The 22531-nt window shown below is 42.5% G+C and overlaps 1 protein-coding gene across 1 annotated transcript in view; it reads right to left on the reverse strand.

Annotated features, from left to right (window-relative positions):
- The window catches only part of ANKRD33B (ankyrin repeat domain 33B), a 40810-nt gene extending 21750 nt beyond the window's left edge, over window positions 1–19060 (reverse strand). Inside the window, exon 1 of the mRNA XM_065669302.1 lies at window positions 18638–19060. Coding sequence (XP_065525374.1) covers window positions 18638–19060 — 423 coding nt within the window. The remainder of the gene's footprint in view (window positions 1–18637) is intronic.
- Window positions 19061–22531: the final 3471 nt, after the last annotated feature.

Raw genomic sequence — 22531 nt, forward strand, 5'->3', positions numbered from 1 at the left:
AAAAATCTTTTATTGTTCTTTCCTCTCTGAACCTCAGCTCTAAACAAAGAACCAAAGGCCTGAACATGTGAAAAACAGCTGGTAGCAGCTACAACTCAGGCAGATTTTAACATTGAGGTGTTCGAGTTAGAAATACAATGCAATTCCATTGAAAAATATATATTTATATTTTTAAAATATTCACTGAGGATGTTAGCAGGTATACACATCCTTGGTCAAGATCAATTTTGTTAAAATAATGTATTATTTTGCAGTGACAGCTGGTAAGATTGTATTAGGAATTTACGCATCAGCCTGACATTTCATCAGCTGCCTTTGCTAATGAGAGCAGACCATTGTGCAACAAAGCAAGATACAGGATGAAGAAGTTTATATGGAAAGAGGAATAGTTCTCCCACAACTGAAAACAGAAGTGACATTTGATGCAGACCAAACAGTCCAAAATTAAGCTTTGCACTGTATGTGAGATCTCTGGTCACAGCAGGAGTAAACAAGGAAAGGAATGTGTAAGGAAACTTCAAGGACATACTGTTAAATAAAAATAACACATACTTAGAATGAACTGACAGGTCACCTAGCGGAGCTTATTGTCATTACCCATACGTTAAAAGGAAGTTATCTATCTCAGGATTCAATAACATGGCAAATCAGCTCAGGATCCCATTTTTGGGGAAGAGTTCTGTGTCCTGTTTGTGGGATGTCTGGCTGTAAAGGACAGGAAATATCATGGAAAGATGGTAGAGAAAATAACACAATTTTTGTCATGTTAAATTTCACATTTTCATTTTATATAGACTGTCAGGTACAAGTCCTAAATAGAGATGATCCATGACAAATAATGCAGCCTGACTAATCCTGGCTTTCCTGTTTGTATAGCACTTACTAATCAGTGTTAATACTGTCAAATGTTAGTGCTAAGTTTTGATAGTGTTGACAGTAACAACACACGATATGTGGCAGCCAAATTTATACAATCCTCTTTGCTATGCCTGCTTTTTGGTATTTGTGCTAGACAGGGGTCACTCTAGCTTAAAAGTAAGAGAAGAGATAAGAAAGAAGTGAGAGGTTTGACTTTAGGAAACAATGTAAATGATGTATTGAAATCTAATGGGGGGATCCTGATATAACCCATGAATGCATTCCTACCACAACTCCCATGTCAGCAGTTTAAGGTGCTCTAAACATTAGCAACCCAAACCATTAACTGCAGAGGGCTGGGGAAGGCAACACAACAGACTTCCACTGATGTCAGGATTCTGCCCCAGCAAAGAGTGAGCTAACTTCTTTGTCTTTCACTGGCTTGCTAGGCAATGTTCAGCAGGGCTTCCAAAGGTGCAAACCATCCTGTGAACAGGGATAATGTATTTACAAATCCTTAAATAAACAGCACATTATTACACTTTGCTTGGAACGGGTGCTTTCAGCTATCGATATATTGAAAACAGCAAAGTGCTGACTGCTTCCTCCTATGGGCATACAAGGCTAGGAGCGCCTGCTGCTCCAGCCAATTGCTGCACAAAGCTGCAGTGGGATTGGGAACCACTGAAAGGAAGTGAGTTTGTAATGAGGCTAAAATACATCTTTTGTGGAAATAATTATATGTAAAACATTTTGGAGAACCTCGATTGCCAAATTACTTCAAAATCTGACATTACAGTAATAGTTCTCCTATCCATATTTAATTGAAGCATTTCGTTTATTTGATTTTGTTTTTCAGAAAGGCAAACCCCCTAAGAACTAAACAAAATGATAGTCAAAGTTGGGTCATTTAACAACGTAACCCAAACCTGATATGACTTGTATCCAGCACACTCTCTTACTCCGTAAGACCTTTAAGAACATTTGGAAAACAGTTTATATCTGAGCTCCAAGTCCTGGGCTTGATGGACATTTCTGTTAACTTCTCTCCTGGTCTCTAAATATATGTACATATCCACACACATTTAAGATGAAAAGGAGAGCTTGCAGCATTTTAAAAATATATTTTGTAGTGCATTCAGAAGCCATGTGAAATGCATTTTGTGCGCTGACATAACTGTCAAAAACTACTCCCTTTGGCTTTGAGGCATATGATCCAACTCCTCTCTGTGTGTTTGATAGACACACTTTCCTTTATGTTATGTTCTATCAAGCACAGGCTGACCATAGCTTAGATCTATTGCAAGAGGCTAAACAGAGTGTTTGAATGCATAGGTTTTTTTCAGGAGACCTCTCCAAAAATAATGACTCACAAAATCCTTGTAAGCAATTCATTTCAGTTTGACACTGGCTAAAAGATATATGTTCAACCTTCTAGTCCATCATTATCTATCATTTTATCTAATCTGTCTCTTCTATAACCAATATTTGAAAGACCTCAGCCTTCCACAGATTTTCACTGTAGAGTTCTCTGAAGAGACATAGCGATGAGCTTGTTAGCACTCTGTTTTGGCTATGAGCTCCTGTGGTTTCATCAAGAAAGACCTTCCAGAGAAGTTTCAACTCCATTCTTCCAACTTGTGTAAATTCATTTTGTTTGTGTTTGAGCCTCTTGGTTACGGCACAGGACACAAACCTTGTAAAGAAAGATCCCGGGAAGAGGTTGGTCCATCAATGGCTAATCAGCCACTGACAAAAATATGCCAAACAAAAAGGTCTCTTTCCTCATAAGGAAATCAACTTGACAAAGAAAGAAAAACCATCAGGATGAAAGCTCTTCCTTGCAGAGGCCCCAGGCTCACCAAGAAAAGCACTTCTTGGGACACCAGAGATGGGAGGCTACCTGCATGTTACACACAGAAGTACCAGCCTATTTCCTCACCCTTTGATCTAAAGAAGCTGTAAGAGCAATAAAAGCCCAGTCTCCATCTTTGTCTGCCATTTCACGGTAAGTTCATAACAACATAAGTGGGTAACACCTTCACTGTCTCTTCTTCCCAACAGCTCCTGTGCTCTACCTTTTCAACCTCATTGCTTCCTTTTTTATAACACTTCTAAAAATAACCCTCCCTATTGATCTTGGATAATAAGCCTCACTGATGCTGGATCTGACCTGAATAGAGCAGGAAACTGTGGTAAACTTTCTCCACCAGTGAAAATAAAAAGAGGGGAAAAGACCAGCTGCCTTGCACAGCAGGGGTGCAAATGATTCTCAGATGACAGAGATGTGTTAGTATTTAGCCTATGGGATTCACCTTATGTGCTTAAGCCTAGATGTGTTATCACATAGCAACAGCCAGCATCCTCTTTTCAACCAAGAGAATAACATCATAAAAACAATCAGTAGTTGTTGTTGATGAAAATGCAGGTAAAATACTGATGCTTAGGAAGAAACACGTTGAAATACTATTGGTAGACATGAAAGAGGTGTTACTCTTTTACTTGTATAACACAAAGATTCCACTGATTGGATCCCATTAGCTTGCCTCTTCAGATTATCATCAACTAGTGCAAGTGACAAGGGTTCTTTGGATGTTAAAGTATCCAGGCTCTTGAAAGCCCTTATCATTATGCTTTCCACAGCGAAAGAGACTCCTTTATCTGGTTTTACCTAGACTGGTTTTCAACTCAGTTGTACCCCTTCCTCTTTTTTGCCCCAGCAAGGCAAAAGATTAATTTGTACGTAAATGTGAAAAAGATATCACGCTTTTCCTTAGAAAAGAAACTATTGAGCAATAGATGCATGTGTGGTGAGTTAATGGGAGGTGTCTGTCTTTCGCTCAGTGACCTGAGGTGGAATTTGGTATGTTTGGATTACTGTCAACTCTCATGAACCTAAAGGGTTACAATCCTGTAATTCCACACATCCATGCAAAGCAGTTGCTGTGGAATATCACAGGTGACCGTGCTGGACGCTAAAGCCTGGATTTTTGTAAGTATTATTCCTTGGACCCAGACTTGTGAAACTTGGAGGAAAGTGACACAGTTCCTGACTTCCTTTTGCTGTTTCCTACCCATGAGTTACTTATTACTAATGCTCCACATGTTGCACTGAAAAGTAGGTCTCCACAAAGAAAGAGAAAATGGGCACTAATAACTGTAATTTTTTAAACACAGCCTTGACAAATTCAGTCTCTGAATACTGGAGATTTTCAGTTCTGGGTGAAAACACTACCTTCAAACAAAGTATGCAATTTTCAAGTAATGCATAGTGAACTGGCACTACTAAAATGGAAGAGCACACATTTTACACTCAAGTTTTTCATCTTCTGTAGCTGTTAGAAACACTGATGACTATGATCACATTTTAAGTTACAGCAGAACAAGTGGATTATGTTTCAGTAAGACTTTTCCAGTTTTCATGTAAATATGCTTCGGTCAAGGGCAAAGACGATTGTGCTCTTGTGACATCCCACCTACACCAATGACTCCGTAATGTTCATGGCTGGTTAGAGAGCAAGAGCTAACTCCTAGTATAAAACCCATCAAATTAGAGTTCTCCCTATTTTAGAAATAGAGTAGCTGATTGACAGGCTGCATACAGCCACCAGAGGAGCTAGCCTGCCTCAGACTTCTCATTGAGGAATGATTCCTTCTTGAAGGTTTAGCATCACCCTGTGAAAAGCGCATCTTTTTTAACAAAAGGCTGAATTGTATTTTTTAAAAATCAGAGACAACCATTTGTCTAAATCAAGGACAACGCTGCTGCTACTGGCTTGCAAGTCCTAGTGAGTAGCCCTACATTAATTTAGTGCTGCATTTAGGGAATGGGCTTATTCAAAAAGATGCTAAAAAGAGGCTTAGCCTGGTGGTTTTTCGATTGAGAAAACACACATTGTCGCATGGAATTCATCTGTTCAGAGGGAATTTTTTTCCTCTGGTATCTCACTGTTTTTTGTAGATTCAACTTTTTAAAAATCCCAAAGAATGTGGCTCAAAAGTGGCTCTTCTTTTAAAGTGTGCATTTCCATATTTAATTTCTCTCTTCTATTATCTCAATTGGCTAAATAAGGATTCATCATCCACTGCAGCTGTAACAGGTATTAGTGTGTGAATAGACAGTTTAGCAAAGGTGAAAATCACATTTGGAATATTCATGTGAAAGAGAGTAGCATTGCCACCCTATCTGTTTCAAGTCAACTACAGTACTGCAACTTGAGTTTAATAAGCAGATGCAGCACACGCTCATACTGTATCTCAATACCTGGTGGCAAGCACTGAGTGAGGCTCTACCTGCCACTGGTGCAGTCTTCCCTGTTCTACAGAGCCTGTGACCACCCTGTTTATCTCAACTGCGTCTAGCTCTTGCAATAAAGGCATGAAGGCACCTTCTGCCTCTGTGTTTGGATCTAAAAATCTCATCTTCTAATGAATACACCCTCTTAATCTAAAAAAACAAAGAAACACATGGAGGGATTTAATACTAATACACTGTTGAACCTGAGATAAAGAATTTCAGGTATCTCAGATATTTAGTGCAAATACCTGAAAAAGAGAGGGTGGATCAATTTCATATTTATATTCAAATGTCTGGATGACTAGGGATGACCTGCCTTTGTAAAAAACTGCTAGCTCATTAAAATTACATATCCACTTTATAGAATCGTTTCAGTCAAACAATCCAGAAACTGCTCTTCTGCTTCATAAAATTGGAGAATATTTGGGTAAAATGCAAACCAGTTTCTCTTGAGTCAGGACTTCAGGGATTCATGTAAGCATTCTACTTTTTAATTTAAGGACCTAAACCTATGAGAGAAATGGTAGGCATTTAAAACATAGTATTCTTAACAGAAGAATAGCTTTTTGCTGGAGAGAAACACACTACAACAGAAGTGGTATGCATTAAATGTATCTGATGTGTTTTTTTTCAGAGCTATTTGCAGTGAGCTTGACACATATCTGCGCACCACAGCAGGTGAAATACAACAGTCTTTGGGTACGTCAAAACATTGCTTGGCTGTAGGATGGCATTATTGTTGCTAGAAGCTCACTAACCAGAGCAATATCTGAACACACTAAGGGGCATTCAAATGATACTCTAGGCTCCTCCAGGAAAAAAAAAAATAGATAGCTGGCTTATAGGGGATTTTCAGTATACAGTTGGAAACTAAGACTCATCACAAAAGCTTTCATAGAATCATAGAATCATAGAATGGTTAGGGTTGGAAAGGACCTCAAGGTCATCTAGTTCCAACCCCCCTGCCATGGACAAGGACACCTCTCACTAAACCATCCAACACAAGGCTTCATCCAACCTGGCCTTGAACACCGCCAGGGATGGAGCACTCACAACTTCCCTGGGCAGCCCATTCCAGTGTCTCACCACCCTAACAGGAAAGAATTTCCTCCTTATATCCAATCTAAACTTCCCCTGTTTAAATTTTAACCCATTACCCCTTGTCCTGTCACTATAGTCCCTGATGAAGAGTCCCTCCCCAGCATCCCTATAGGCCCCCTTCAGATACTGGAAGGCTGCTATGAGGTCCCCACGCAGCCTTCTCTTCTCCAGGCTGAACAGCCCCAACTTCCTCAGCCTGTCTTCATACGGGAGGTGCTCCAGTCCCCTGATCATCCTCGTGGCCCTCCTCTGGACTTGTTCCAGCAGTTCCATGTCCTTTTTATGTTGAGGACACCAGAACTGCACACAATACTCCAGGTGAGGTCTCACAAGAGCAGAGCAGAGGGGCAGGATCACCTCCTTCGACCTGCTGGTCACACTCCTTTTGATGCAGCCCAGGATACGGTTGGCTTTCTGAGCTGTGAGCACACACTGCCGGCTCATGTCCAATGTTTCCAGCTAAAGATTTGTAAATAAATACCTTTATGTAAAATAAAAGGATAAAGTATTGCCTACCTGACTCATTCCGCCTCAGTTTGTGACAACCTTTACTGCTCACAAGACCAATATACCCTATCATGTTCAGTGGTGGCCACACATCATAGCTATTATCAGACTAGCACTTTCACATAACTGAGCATTTAATTGCAGCCACATTATTCATGTGTTGGAAAAATTAGGAATGAGTGAATGGGCCTGCACATTTATCAGCAGTCTGTGTTGCTTTCCAGGATTTTCTGGTTTTCTGCTAGAGGATACTTCCCATCAGTATGCTCAGTATGGCATTAGGCATTAATGCTCAGTATGGCATTAGGCCACACAAGCTGTCAGGGCTGATCTGTTGTTATTAGAGGGCTCCATCTAAGCAAACCAGCTGGCAAGTTCAGAAAACTGGGAGTGTATTTCTACTAAAGGTATAAACAAAGATACGCCAACACCTGCAGAAATTACTGTGTGCTACATGAGAACCTTTGGTAGAAATAGACTTGGTTAATTAAAGAGACTTGACCACTGAAATAGTATGGAGGTGAGCTGTAAACACAATTTTCTGCATTTTTGTGGTGAATTTTATAAGATACGGAAACACAGAAACACACACTTTGAAGAAATATTGCAAAGAAGATTCCGTTAATATTTGATGAAGAGCATGATAGAGAACGAAACTCTCCAGCTACTGGGTAAGCATAGGGTGGTTAGCAGTAAGGAGGAATAATGAGAAAAAAGAGCTGGGGTGAAGAGTTATTTCTGCATTTCAAAGGAAAATAGTACATGTTTGTGTAACTAAATGCTTATAAATTTGGCATTCTGTTATTAGCAATGTATGACATAGTCTTAATGTAAATATTCAGCTATGCAGCCCAATTACATACATTACACTGAACAAAAACCATTAGATTTCCACCCCAAAAGGAATAACAGTAATTTTCCTGAAGTCAGTCCTTGGTCATTTAGCAGTGACTCACTGACCACACTTGTGGACAAATCAAGCAGTTTTACAGGAGGCTGACGAAAAGCAGATGATTGGCATTTCTAGATTTGATTGATGATTAAATATACCCAACCACAATTAAGGTGATAAATGGTAAATGTCGGTATCTTTTTGGCACTTGACTTCTTTCTCTTTCATCACAACTGAGTACATGGAGCATTAGCTGTCCTCCCTCAGCAGCAGGCCTTTAGGAGCATACTTAAACCCATCTTTGCACAATCTGAGAACAGTAAATCTCAGCAGCATTAAACTTCCCAGCTCCCCACGGAGCTCCCCACAGAGCTGAGCTGTGGCACCAGCAGCACAACCTAGGGACTTTTTATAAGAACATATAGTGATAGGGCAAGGAGGGAAGGCTTTAAACTGTAAAAGGGGAGATTTAGATTTGATATTAGGAAGAAGTTCTTTACTGTGAGGGTTGTGAGGCACTGGAGCAGGCTGCCCAGAAAAGCTGTGGATGGGGCTTGGAGAAACCTGCTTTAGTGGAAGGTGTTTCTGCCTGTGGCAGGGGGGTTGGAACTGGATGTCTTTAAGGTCCCTTCCAATTCTAACCATTGTATTAGCTTGCTTTTACAGGGAGTTTTCCACATATTGGATCCAATACACTTAATAAGAACTTGTACGGAGATAAGTAAATGCACTGAGACATCTGACTTCAATAAACTTCATACATGCCATTTTAATTCAAGTAAGGTACTAACGAGATTATTATGTACCTAATATTCATTTCAGGTTCCTATTCCACAGGCAGCTCTGCTCATGGGTACCTTCACATCATGTGTTGCATCCACACAAGAAGAATAATTTTCCAGTCTAGGGAATGCCCACAGACAGTACAGCAGCAGAGCAGTAAAACAAAACAAAGCACAACCAACAACAACCTCCTTTCTGTACATGATAAATAGATGGCAAGGAAGATTCAGTCCTACCCGACATGACAGCAGAACACAGCACGGCGTGGACTCTGTCCCACCGGCAGCTGCTTGCAGAAGGCTGATGGGGGACCCCAGAGCTGCCCAAGCCTTTCCCCACCACTTTTGCTTGCAGGCTGTGGGACACTCTCTGCCTGAGGGATTGCACTGAGTTTCTGTCCCTGGGGCAGAAGGAAGATGCATTCACTCTGTTCACAGGGACCTTAGAGTTAATCATTTTTTTCCCTGTCACCCATTAATTGACAAATGGTTTCACCCTCCCTCAAACCACAGACCAGACTGCCCTTGAGGAACAGCATGGGTTTCATTCCAGGCATGTGGTGTTTCCACACAGGTTGCTCTGCTGAAGCAGCGCCATAGAGCAGTGTCTCTGACATACTGCTCAGTCTCCCATGCAGACAGGACTCACCTGATGCAGCTGTGATGAAGTGCCTGCAGCACAGCACAGAAAATAACCTGTCGTTTCCCAGACCTAGGTTTCCTCTGGTTGCTGTTCCTCCATGCATCTGGGCATTTACTATAGAGTACAGCTTATCTCAGAGTAAGCAGAAAACAATTCTACTGCATTTGCATTTTTTACTAGCTCAGAGGGGCTCTGTAAGTCTAAACACTATGGTTTCATTAATATTTGGGGCATTTCATTTTCCCAGACTTATTATTCTATTAAGAGTACTTGTTACTCTATACTCATTGTCTAACAAGCTATTCTATTTCATATACTTTTCATAGAAAATCCTTCTATATTCTTCTGTATAGAAAGAAAAATATTTTAAACTAACTCCTTAAGCACCTGAGTTTCCTGAAACCCTTATCAAATCTAGATACAAAGAAGTAACCTACCACCTTCCCTTTCCTCGCATTCACACTTACGGACACTTTTATGAATACCCATTCTCCCCATGTTTCCCAATCAGATGGCTAACAAGTGTGCTGTGCTGCGAGCTACAAACAGTAAGATATCTAGGTTTTGTTAAAAAAAACAACCACCACCAAATACACCCAAAAGGCTGCTTTTATGAACAGAATGAATATATTCAGTTATCTGCCACTTCCCCTCTTCAGAAAACTAGCAACAATGGCTTATGTGTAACCTCCCCCTCTAGTAGTAATCGAAACAAAACTTCCCCAAAGGCCCAGTTCTGAGCTGTGGTGGCTACTGGCAGCATCTCTCAGCAGCAGCAGTTGGTCTGTCTACACACAGGCTGTCCAAAAGATGGGGCCTCACATACTAAGAGGCAAAATACCAACCCCCCCCCGCCCCGAAATTGTACCACATATTTGAGGGGGTATTACAGGATCAGGCTCAAAACGTTAAGCATCCAAAATGTATGAAGTAACAAAAGCCTGGCCATGAGTCATTCTCATTTTGCATCAGCCTGCTTTCAAATTGCTCCCTGTGGAATGTAATAGACATAATAGAAAATAATACAACCGAAAAACGGGAACTATTTCCACATTGTGGGTTTTTCCCACAGTGGATACAATTTGAATTGCTAATTCACTGCCAGATGTGCAACCACAGACTCTGACAACCATCCTCTTCCTGAGGCACTTAATTATTTCTTGTTGTGACACACTGGGTATGCTATAGGATTATATTTAGCCCAGGTTGGAGGGTTTCTGGGTTGGTTTTTTTTAATGAAGGAACCCTTAGAAATGGGTAAATTCAAACCTCTGTGGCATAACATTTTAAATAATTTAAAAGGGGAATCTTCTGAGAGAAACTTTATTTATGAAAACATTAAAGGTGAACTCCTGTCTCCAATAAAGCCTGTGGGAGTCCTTCAGCGCTTTCACATCCTCCTGAGATTTTCTTTTCTATTTAAAAAGCCTACCAGCAGTTTTTATTAAGTGGCCTTTGTGCAACACTACCTCAGTCACAAAATTTTAACCTAATTCCACAGTGCAATGACAGACGATTCAGGAAGAATATGCAGAAAAACTGTTAGGAGGCAATATACTATTTATTTCAATTGCTAAAAACCCTATCCAGAATAAAATAACTCATACAAACAAAGCATAAAACCTGGAAAAAGTATCAAAATTAATGACAAAACCACCAATTTGGGAAAAACTGCAGCATCATATTATAGAATCATAGAACGGTTTGTGTGGGAAGAGATCTTAAACATCATCTTTACCATCATCAACACCTGCCATGGGAGGAACACCTTCCACTAAACCCTATGTCATCCCACTTGAAAACTACCCTATTGCATCTGAAAAAAGTATAAAACATGTGCAAATAGGATTTCTATCCCAGCCATCTCAAGTGTTGTGGTCTGGCTTTTCAGCTCCATAAAATGTTATCTTACACAGAGCACTGGTAGTGTCAAAGGTGCCTTAAAACTGGACCTCTCCAAAACCATCTGGGAATTTTCCTTACTGTAAGGTACTGCTGAAGTAACCACTGTTTGAACTTGCATGGTGGCTTCTGGGCAGCCCCAGAGAACTGGGCTGTTAACATTCGCTCGCTCCCGTGTAGCTCAGTGCTTACTAAGGGGTGCTAAGGCACCTTTGGCACTACCAGAGCTCTGTGTAAGATGAAATTGAAAAGCCAGACCACAATGCTTGGAGGAATAATTGGGAAGCAAAGCAGAACCGGGAACAAATTATTAAAAATTGGTCATTTCCTGCTATAAGAAGACACAGGATTGCTGGGATAGAAGTGTTTCTTTTTCATGTCCCAGGATGCTTCCAGAGATTTCTTATCCTGTATCAGGCACCAGTTAAGCATTTAAGTCTTCTGCATGGGAGTTTTCAGACCCAGCATGTGTAAACAGGAGACCAACGTCGCTGTCTTTTTCCACCTCTTTTACTGAAGGATTTAAACCTGGCTCTTCTAAAGACAGTTGCTCTTCATGGACTTTTCTGAAGCTCCTTTCTTCCCTCCAAGTTCCTTTAGACCTGCTCTTTTTTGCAGCTTCAGCATTAAAAGGAACGTTTGTTGGAAGCTGCCTGTTTACAATAGCTATGCATTACTTGCAAATAGCCCTTTTAATATGCCAAGTTACAAGAAACTTAATTTTAGCTAAATCTTGGATTTTGGAGAGTATTTTATGCTTCAATAAAATTTCACAGAAAGGATCTTAGGAACCTTTAAGAGAGAAAATTAGTGCCAATATTCCTTCTTGAGTAACTCCTCCACAAGAACATGAATTTTCATTTCCTAATGGGATGAAGGAATTAGCAGCATCACATTGTGCACTGTGAAATAAGCCTCAAAGATTCTTCTGGAAAAATGCAGTTAAGACATCCCAAGGTCACATTTCTTACCTGTGTTATAGACACGTTTTATTAAAGACACCATTATAGATCTTTCATCATTATTGATGACAAACGTCCCAGACAACCAGTCTTATTAAACCATTATTAGATTTTAAATGCAGATATACTTTATTACATCTGGAGTCAACCTGTGCTCAGCTGGGTAACCAGGATCATCCCTGCATCTCTGAGGAGCTCTGTAAGTCTACATACTTGATTTAGGATACTAATGTGAACCACTGCTTGAACTAGAACAAAAGATTGCTATGACCTTCACTTCTGAGCTACCATCAGGCTAAAAACATCCCCCCTGTTCCATACACTTTGCACTAAGTAATTTGTCAAAATTCTCTGAGAAACTACTCTTCACCTGGTTTCTCTAAAAGCTGCATTACTTGAAACTAGATTAAATTTAAGCAACTTTCTCATGTTGATGAGGTCTTCAAATCTGTATCTATCAGTTTCAGTAAGAGTTACAGCTGTTACTGATGTAACAGCTAGTGCTGCTTTTGACGCTAACTGCAAATAATACCTTACTACCTGTCAACTGCATGGAGGATGCAGCAGGTCTGGTCATGCATTTCCAGCGATTTGCTAAAGATCTGCATTTCCATTCTTAATGATCAAGCACCCTCCTTCACGGTCCTTATTATTTGTCCTTTTTATTTTAGAAATTGTGTACTGTGTGTATACTTCTTCTTAGTCAAGTTATTTTAAAGGCTATGCTCTTGTGCCATATTTACAAAGGCATTACTCACCTAACACTAGAGGTGAATGCAGACAAGGGCAGGCAGGCAGCTAACCCACGCTCTTCTGACAACGCCTCTGAGTCCCCATACGTGTCAATATGGTCCACACTCTGGTTAGCTCACAGAATCTCCTCTTGGCAAACCAACTTTGCATTTTCCATGCTCTATCTACTCCTTTCTGATGTCTTCCCTTGAGCTGCAACTACAGGATTTGAAGGGTTCCAAATTTGTTTGGAGCAGCTTTTGTATTTTGACACCTACTATTCCTTCCCTTGCCTTGCCTTCCTCACTTCCTTTTTGAACAGATACATATTTCCAGGGACCTTCTTTTAGTATACTTGGGTATTTCTGTACTTTTTTTAACGATTAAAATTAGATTACTTTTGCCATTAGGGTCTTTTAGAAACTATTTCCACCAAAAAAAATCCCTTTCATGGTTTAGTGTCATGATGTTAAGTTTCAGTACAAGCCTTTCCATAAGAATACCTTGTGTAAGAGAATATGAGGGAACTGAAATTGCCTAAGAAAATATGAAAAAAGTTCCCAGCACTGTAGCAGATGACATTCTTCAAATTCTTTTTTTGACATGGGATGATTTCAACTATGCACCATGACAACCGAGAAGCAATACGTGACAGGGTTATCTTTATCCCTCACCACAAAATGCTCCACTCATTTTTTATAAGTTAGCATTGTAAAGAGAACAAAAATAATATACACAGGTTAATGGAGTGCTATGCAAGCTCTGGCACTTTTTGTAATACATGACTTTCTAGCAAAGCAGTATCCAGCACAATGTTCACTCACCCGGGAAGCAGGAACTGAACCACTGGCTCCCTGTGCCTCTCAGCCAGACACATTTCTAGGAGCACAGCCCTTGGGCAAAGATAAATCCAGGTGCTAACCCCATGGGGGATTCACTGCGCATCCGTCTGTGAAACACTCTGAAGTGTAATGCTCTCTAAACTAGCTGAGCTGCCCAAAGCAGCCTCTCTCTGGTACGACAAATCCCATGGACTACTTTGCCTGGCTGAGCAGCAGTCTGCAGCATAGGGCACAGAGACCACTAGGACATGTCTGAAGCCTCAGAGGCTGTCATGGGTCCTGTAAGGAGGCTGGGTAAGTGGCACCATTCGAAAACATCATTTTACAACCAGAAACACACAAACAAACATAGGCTGCATTCAGAGAAACATCTCCACTCAAGGAGGGTCTCTGGCTGATGCTCTCCAATGCAGCACATCCACTGCAGGAGGTTTTCCCTGTGCCCAAGTGATAAGTCTCATGTGCCCTGCCTCTGCAAAATCTCTCGAAAGTCAGCAGAGGGAGGCTTTTGGGCAAAAAGGGAAGGGACAGCAATTAGAGCATGAACATAATGTAGGCGCCTGAATCACCCTCTGGAGAAACCCACTCGTCTCTGCTGAGGAGAGAAGGAGAGCAGGGAAATAATCTTCCTAATTCATGCACTACACCACGGTGTGAACCCTCTCTCTGGGAACTTCTCTCCTGCTCCTACTTCTCTGGTCTTACTTTCATGTTTGGCACAAGCTTATGTTCTCACAAGCTTTTCAAGAAGGTTTCTAGCTGAGATACCACTACCTTATTTTTGTTTAGTCAGTAACAGCAACTTCCAGGCTTTGGTCCCTCTCCAGGACTAAGTATCATGAGAAGGGAAATCAAAAGAAATTTCGAGCAAGAGGAACAGCAGCCTTCAAACCCCTGTTTTCTTCCTTCAGCAAAAAAAAATGAGAAAGGAACAAACAAATCCAGTCCCACTTGGTGATGGAGCTGCAGAGCTATTGTTCCTCAATGGAAAACTTACTCCAAACAAGTACAGATCAACAGCATCCTCTATAAACCATTAAAGGAAAAATTGACTGTGCTCATGTATGAATTTGGGAGTATTTTCTAAGAGGAGAAGAAAGAGCCTGCAAGCTGAGCCACATAGATTATTTTGTCTTCACACCTTTTAAGGGAACAAACCAAAGATCACAAATGTATGATCCCGCTATATGATACACTTGCTGTTTAACTGCAGGTTGGTTCCTCGTTATCCATGGAACTGGGCAAAAGACTCACTGAACAGCTATATAAAACTGAAAAGCTGAAAAAACCTACATTTGAGAATATATGTGAGAGAATATTCTCTCACATATACCAATTCTGAAGTGCAGAGTTACAGAATACCGACTAATACAGACTGCACCACATGGATGGTTAACATAAAGCCTTTCTGAGAATGAGCTGCAGTGATTACTTTCAATCTGTCTCTCCCCCATTCCTTATTGCCTTCTCTATTGTCATGGCAAATGTCTAAATTTGCTTGCATTCTGCAGTTAGGTAACATCAGATTTTGTAACTCTGTCTTTCTGAGTATATACAATCCTGGTCACCAGGCAAAATTTAATATTAAGTAATGTTAAACTTACGAGATGCAAATGTCCGAAATTCTGGAAGCGTGGTTAGCAAGGACACAAAACCAGTCCCTATGGTGAAAAGCAGCATCACTGTCAAGATGACCTTCTGGTCTCAGTCAGGTCAGCAGATTGCACCACAGCCGCAATTTTGTTTTGTCATATATATTTGCAAATCCCTCTTACTGCTAGCATGATATATCAACAAATCAAAATACATCAACATTAATGAATGAGAGGTCACCCTGTGTGATCTACAATTAGTGTATTATATGCTGTCACAGGTATTTTCCAAATATTTCAGTATTAGATTTGTCAAGGAAAGGAAACCAGCAGGACCAAGCCAGTCTTTTGGGACTCCACATACAGACAGCAGTGCCACAGAAGATGCAGGGATCAACCCTTTGGGGATTCTATGCAGACAATGATATCTAAACTGTTGTTGTCTCAACAGTAATGGAAACGAGACAGGGAAGGTACCAGTCTTCAGGCTAGATGTGGTGACTAATAAATCGGATGTTGTGGAGTCTGGTTTACTGCAGGAAGGTGAATTTAATGAAAACCTGTGCCTGGCGGGAAGTAGTGCAACTCACAAACAAAGCATGGAGAAAATCTGCTTCTGCAGAAACCCCAGGAAAAACCACTATACAGCCTTGGCAAATTGACTCAGAGGAGAGAATTGATGTATTTTCATTAAAAAGATGGAGGAAAATAAGTAAGGTTACCTCTGGATCTTTGTGTTTTTAGAAACAATTCCTTCTGAATCTGGAGTTTATACACTCACATTTTAGGGACAAAGTAAAAATTTTAAAACAATGGCAAAACTCCAGCTGTTTGTGCCCATTGATTGAAAGAACTTAACCATTAGGAAGTTTCTTCTTCATGTTACGTTTTGTGAGCTGAGTTTCCTTAGTTTCAGAAGCAAAGTATGGTATTGTCTTACCACTACAACCTGTTACAGGCTTTTGTCTATTTCGAAAAAAAGCCCTAATTTTTTAACAGTGAAATGAAACTCTGCCATCCATACGCAGCAGGGGATTGTGAAGACAGCTAATATACTCACTTGAAACCATCCTTTCACTATCCCACCTCCCAAAAAGCAAGTTACTCTTCCTCCCTGTCTTGTCTCACAGAGAAGAAAGAAGAACTTATAAGAAACAGAAGGTCAGCAAAAAAGGCTTTCCAATAAATGCATGCAAGATAGCATTGGAACACACATCTCTGAAAGAAGTGCTGAAAGCCTACAGTGTAAGTTTCAGTAACTGTAAAATTTTGTCAGCACAAATGGTGTATGTAACTCATTCAGTTACTTTTTGGCAGTAAAATTAAGTTTTGTTTATGGATAATGCCCAATGACTTTATGTAACATGCAAATTCAAGAGCTACAAAAATTGCACAGGAAGGGTGACAAAAGACCTGAGAAAAATTCCCTTTTGTCAGTTAATGTTCTCCAAAAAGGGTGAATTTGCCCTGATGTTCTCTGTGGGGACATCGGAACTGTGGTCACACCAGAAGTTCCAGCTTCCCAGCAGAAAGGTTTCTCCTATCCCATTCATGTCTGTCTGGAAAAGAAAGACTGTCCTGCTCTGTACTGGTGCGATCAGGGCACATCCATGAGGGAGGCAGAGAGAGAAACTGAACTCCTGTATCCCACATCGTTCATGAGGCTTATAGACATTGCTGAATTACAGAACTTCCTTTACTCTGCTTTCATAAAAAGTGCAAAAAAACCCAGAACGGATGTCCAAGTTTAATTTCAGGTCAAATGTCAAATAGTAGAGACAAACTTTTTCTTTTTTTTTTTTTCAACAGTATGAACAAATAAGAGGAACTTTCAGTCTGGATTCAAGCTATAACTTTGCTTCTTTCCTAGGAAGCTGGAGAGACAAAGACCAACCTGCTTTTTAGGAAGTGGGATGGTGAAGGGCTTCCAACCAGGAGAATTCACTGTTTTCTCAATCCTGATCCGATCACCTCTGCCCAAGAAGCTACTGTGGGACAAGGGCTGATGTTGACACTGAACTTTTTCTTACCTCTTGATCAGCTCTGTAGGACCCCAGCCTGGAGATGGAGGGTGCCTGCAGCTTCACAGCTGGCTCCGACCCTCTGCTGGGTGGGAAGGCCTGCCCTGTGGATAGGATGGCCATGGAGCACTTGGTCCTCTATGCCACGTGTACAGGGGGGCCAAACCTCTCCACCGTCACACACTTGAGACACACTGAATCAATAGGCCTCAGTGGAGGCAAGTGTCCACGCAATGTCAGGGCTGGGTTTGGGCTCCAGCTCAGGCCTTGACCTCCTGTACGGGACAGATGTACCTGCAGGATCTTAAGAACCTCCTGTAATAAGTGTTTGGATCTCACGTATTACCTACTGAGAGTATAACTACACCATATGTTGGCTGAGACAGAAAAGTTGATTTAAAACATTTCTACCTTACGCTGCTCATTCCCACCCCCAAGCCATAGGTTGCTGCCCCCTTAGAAGTATTAATACCAAGTTTTGTATTTGTATTGTTTGCAGAAATTTACAGTAAAACAGATCACTAACAATTTGTATTAAAAAGCCTTTGGTGTGGAAGTAGAGATATTTGTGGGAAAAATCCCCAAAGTACATGCATCTAAGACACAATGAAAGCCCCTCTGCTAACAGCACCAAACCCAATCACTGCATTATTTTTGACGTGAAGACCATTTATGTTGCCAGAATGGATAAGTCACTTGCCCAATTAAAATAACACAGCTTTCTTTCAAAACATTTCTGTCACAGACTATCCCAGAAAGTTTTTGGAGATTGTTTATGCAAACTGTAAGTAAAAATTTCTTAGTTTTAATATCAACGTGAGTAACAGCAGCAAGAGCAGTTGCTGTTGATAATATTCAATATTGCTGCTCGAACATCCCAATTGCACATTACCCAGGAGCTCTTTCCCAAGTTTTCACCCTCTGGTTTAGTCAAGTACACTTCCGTCCCTCCAGTTAAACTAAGTAACAGGCAAAAACCAAACCACAAACCTTGTACTGATACAAACCACCAAAACAGCTCACCAGCAAGCAAAACAGATACCAGAACTCCAAAAAGTCTTATTTTAGCATAGGAATATCCTGAGCCATGCTGCGAAAAGCATGAAGTACTGCAGGGGATGGGCTGCCCAGCAAAGAGGGAGGCTTAGCCCTGCTGAACACGACTGCTACTAGCAATGCGCACTCTCTCACCAGTAACCCTCGGGGAAACAAGACCCATCCCAAAACCGAAGGCAGGAAAACTGTAATCTCAGCCTTCCTCTTTTCCCGTAAACTGGACGCTTACTTCGCCACAGACGGAAAGCCATGTCTAGCACGGCGAAGCTTCACGCTTTCCCCTGTCCCCGCTGCCTCCGTACGGGACCGCAGACCAGCACCCTTCAAACGAAACTGGTGCTCCCCACCCCGCGCCCGCCTGCCCTTGGCCCTGCTCCAGAGCATTCAGGGTGCCGGGACAGGGGGACGCTTTCCCGTCGCGGGGCCGGCGGAGCAGGGCGTGATGCTCACCCGGCGGTTACGGTCTGTCTCCCGCACCTCCTCCTCTTCGGGGCCTTGGCGGATGAGCGCCTTGAGCACTATGGTGTTGTTGGTGCAGCAGGCTCGGAAGAGGGTGAGAGCCTCCGGGCTGTCGCGCTCCCCCTGCTCCAGGGACCACTGGTCCTCGTCGTCCTCCAGGCCCCGCGGCGGGTAGAAGGAGTCATCCGAGGCGATGCTGCAGGTGTCGGGAAGCTCGGAGAAGTCCTCGTACTCCTCGCAATCCTCTTCCTCCTCTTCCTCCTCCTCCTGCTCCTCGCCCAGCCCCTCGGCGGCAGCCCCCTCCGCACCCTGCTCGGGGTCGCTCTCCTCCTCGGCGCTGGCCATGTCCGGCGCTGGCGCAGGGTACACGCGCTCCCCGGACAGCTGCTCCCCGGCCCCGGACAGTAGCACCATGGTGCCCCGGGCGCCGGGGGTCCGCTCCGGCCCCGCCGGGCCGCCCTTGCCCTCACCCGCCGGGGGGTCTCGCTGCCGGCTGCCCTGCGGGGACTAGCGGCTCTTCGCCGTGCAATCCCGCGTACGGCGAGGGGTCCCCCTGCCCCGCTCACGCAAGTTCGAGGCCCGTCCCGGGAGCAGCCCCGCAGCAGCCCGGCGGCCGGCAGCCCGCGGGCCAGGGCATGGTGCTGCCGCCGGGGCTCCCGCGGGGCCCGGCCGGGCTCCCTTGGTCAGCGAGGAGAGGTTGCCGGCAGGCAGGGCCGGTCTGCGCAGAGAAGGCAGTTCGCAAACTCCCGGCCCGTAATCCGCTCAGCATCTCTCTGAGACGATTTGGGCTCAGGCTTAGCGGGGTAAAAGCGGCTGGCGGGGAGAAAGAGGAGGAGGAGGGGAGCGGGCGGTGGCTCCCTTCACGCGGCGCAGCCCCGCAGTAGCTGTCGGGGGGAAACCTGCCCTTCGGCTGTGGTTGCCCTTCTGTGCGAAGAGATGGGATGGGCCACCGCAAGCCCACCCGCGGTGGGAAGAGGGGCCGCGGGACCCGGGCGGTGAGGCGGAGGCTGCCACCAGTACCGCAGCACAAACTGTGCGGTCCCGAGAGCCGCGATTACAGCGGTGTACGCAAAACTTTTCAGGAATACGGCTAGCCCGGGTAGCATTGCTCTTTTGAAAAAGATACAGAAACTAAGGAAAATAAGGCATTTCTGTGCTTTGAAAGAGAGCTTTAAAGCAATTAATTCCTTAAATCACATCACACAGACCTGACAGTTTAACCAGCTGTAAGAGATGTCAGGCACTTCCTTTTTATGGAAGGCATTTGGAGATTAGGCTGAGAGGAATAAAGCATGTACAAATTGAGTCCCCGCTTTGTCACAGTGCCCCTAGAATCTTTTTCTTTTCAAATGCCGTGGATTAGCACCATTCTCTGGCAGCGAAACAGTGGAGGGGAAACACTTTGGCCAACAAAACGGGATATTTGTTTTCTTCAAGAACACTTTGAAGTGACCCTCGTATATATGACATGCTTCAGCAGGTGAATGTCCAGGGTCTGGGACCCTGTCAGTCTGACAAGAGAAACAAGCTGGTATTTCTGCATGAGGTGAGACAGCATATGATGCACACTTTATTTATTAAAAGAAAGTATGAGTGAAAAGAAAACATTATCTGTGAGTAATGGGGCCCAAGGAATAGCTGTTTACAGTCTTTAAAGAAAACACCATGTGAACCAGGCGTCGTGAGTGAGAGAAAGCTCAATGGCTTCTTGCTGTTCTCTAACTGGAGGGGTTAGCCCAGTGCTAGCTGGAGGACATCCGTAATCAGAATTAGTAACAAATAGCACCCTGATTAGCAAGGAAGCTAAATTGGGAAGAAAGGAGATTAAACTGTTCACTCACCTCCAGACACATAGCTCCAGATCACAGCTGACGTGTATTACCAGCCATGCTTAGGCTCATGCTGCCCATCTCCCACTGGGAAGAAGGGCCCCATACTCCAATACCACTTCATGTGTCTGTTCCCAAATCAAATGCTTCTGAGCTGTCTTTACCTGCAGCATGACAGCTCTGTTGGATTTTTCCTTTTATTGCCTATCCATTTGTTAAGTACTTGTATTCACAAATTTTAAGGGCTCCATTCAGTTACCTTTTTGTTTCCCACTCAGTTAGTGCTGCCAATGATCTGCTCAACAGAATGATATTTCTTAAAGCAGTACTTGTATTTTGGAAGAACTTCATTTTTGCTTGAGACTCTGCAGCTGGAGGGGAGTATTTGCCTTGTTCTCAGCCTGAACTCATCATGAGAGCTCAGAAAGACTTTTGGCTCTAGTAACTTTGGTAGCAGACAAACAAAAAACCCAATTCTCACTACAGAGAAACAAAAATTTTTTGGGGGGTGAAGATTCAGCTCATCTGTAAGAACTGACTAATCAAATATACTTGCTTTGCTTCTGTCTTATAGACTAATTTCACAGGAATAAAGATTTACTTTATTTACCAGATTTTTTCTTTTTTAATTTAAATATGAAATATGTTAGCAAAGATGCAGGCACCAGTGAGCTTGAATAGCAAAAACAAACCCCAATCCTGAAAACCTCTAATTCTTACTATAGGGAAACAACAGTTATTTTAACACAGGGAGAAAGTCTGAATCTGAGAAATCCTCCTCTTTTTTCCCTGTATTCAGTTTACCTATCAGTTTAGTAATGGAAGAGAAATGAATCTGTCTGCTTCCATGGCTGACGTGGTTCTGCGGGGACCTCAGAGATGAAAAACGTTTTCTCTCTACTGTGCCTGACACTTTCATCCTTTCCCTGACAGAATAGTGTGATATTGCCTGAGCTTTCAGAGCAAGGTGTCAGACTAGTTCAGAGCAGGCACTGTGCTTCCCATTGGAATTTTCACTTTTACAACTGCTGTTGAGACTGTAGCTCAGACTATTTAATCTCTGTGCAGCTTGACAATAAGTCACCACAGAAAGGTGCAGTTAATTGGACTTAAACTGTTACATGACTCCTTAAGATGCTGCCGCAGCCATTTATCTTGTCAGCATAGAGGCTCCTACCAAGGCTAGTCTGCTTGGGCATGGCTATGGATTTAAAACAGATTATTCCCGGATTCTTGGTTCTTTCGGTGACACAGGTTGTATGTGGCAAGCAAGGTTTCTTGTCATTTATACTCCACTGTGCAAATCAGATTAAAACAATGTAAAGAAAGGCTATAGAACAAGTTCACAAATGCTTTCAAATTACCAAAAAAGACATTTTCAGGGCATTTGTAAGAGGAGAGCCTCAAACCTTCTATCTAGAAAAGGTACCAGTTAACATCATTGAAGGTAAATGCTGGCATTTATAAAACTTATCATAAAAGTGAAGAAATAAACATTACCACCTTAAAGCAAATAGCCCAGAATTATTAGTCATTATCATCATGAATATCTGATCACAATTTATTGCTGGGAATTAACAAGGCGGGAAATTAAAATATTCAGAGCTGATCTCACCCATCCCTGGGCAAAGCTTCCCTTGAAGAAATCTGTTTTTGTAATGACTATAGCATTGGGTGCCCTCAGTTTGCCTCATTCAGATTTGTAAGCCATTCCAATTATAAACAGTTCTGAGACAGCGATTGAGAGTCAATGAGACTAATGTGTGACTGTAAAATTAGTATGAAGATTCAGTGAGTGTTATGTGTCCTTCTCACATTCAATAACTTCACCAAAGGAAAAAATTCACAACACACTGAATGTTATTGCCAGTGTTCTTAAAAATGAAATCTACTCAAAGAAAAAGCGGTTTCAATGATTCAAGGGTTTTATAAATTCTCAGTTGCACATCAGATCACTTTTTCTGCAGCCAGTTGGCTCCTCAGTCATTGCGTTGTAAGTCTGTGCTTGGAGCATGTGAAAGGATGGAGCAGTGCATCACTGGCTGGCAGTACCACC

This window comes from Lathamus discolor, chromosome 2 (assembly GCF_037157495.1).
Source record: "Lathamus discolor isolate bLatDis1 chromosome 2, bLatDis1.hap1, whole genome shotgun sequence".
NCBI lineage: Eukaryota > Metazoa > Chordata > Aves > Psittaciformes > Psittacidae > Lathamus > Lathamus discolor.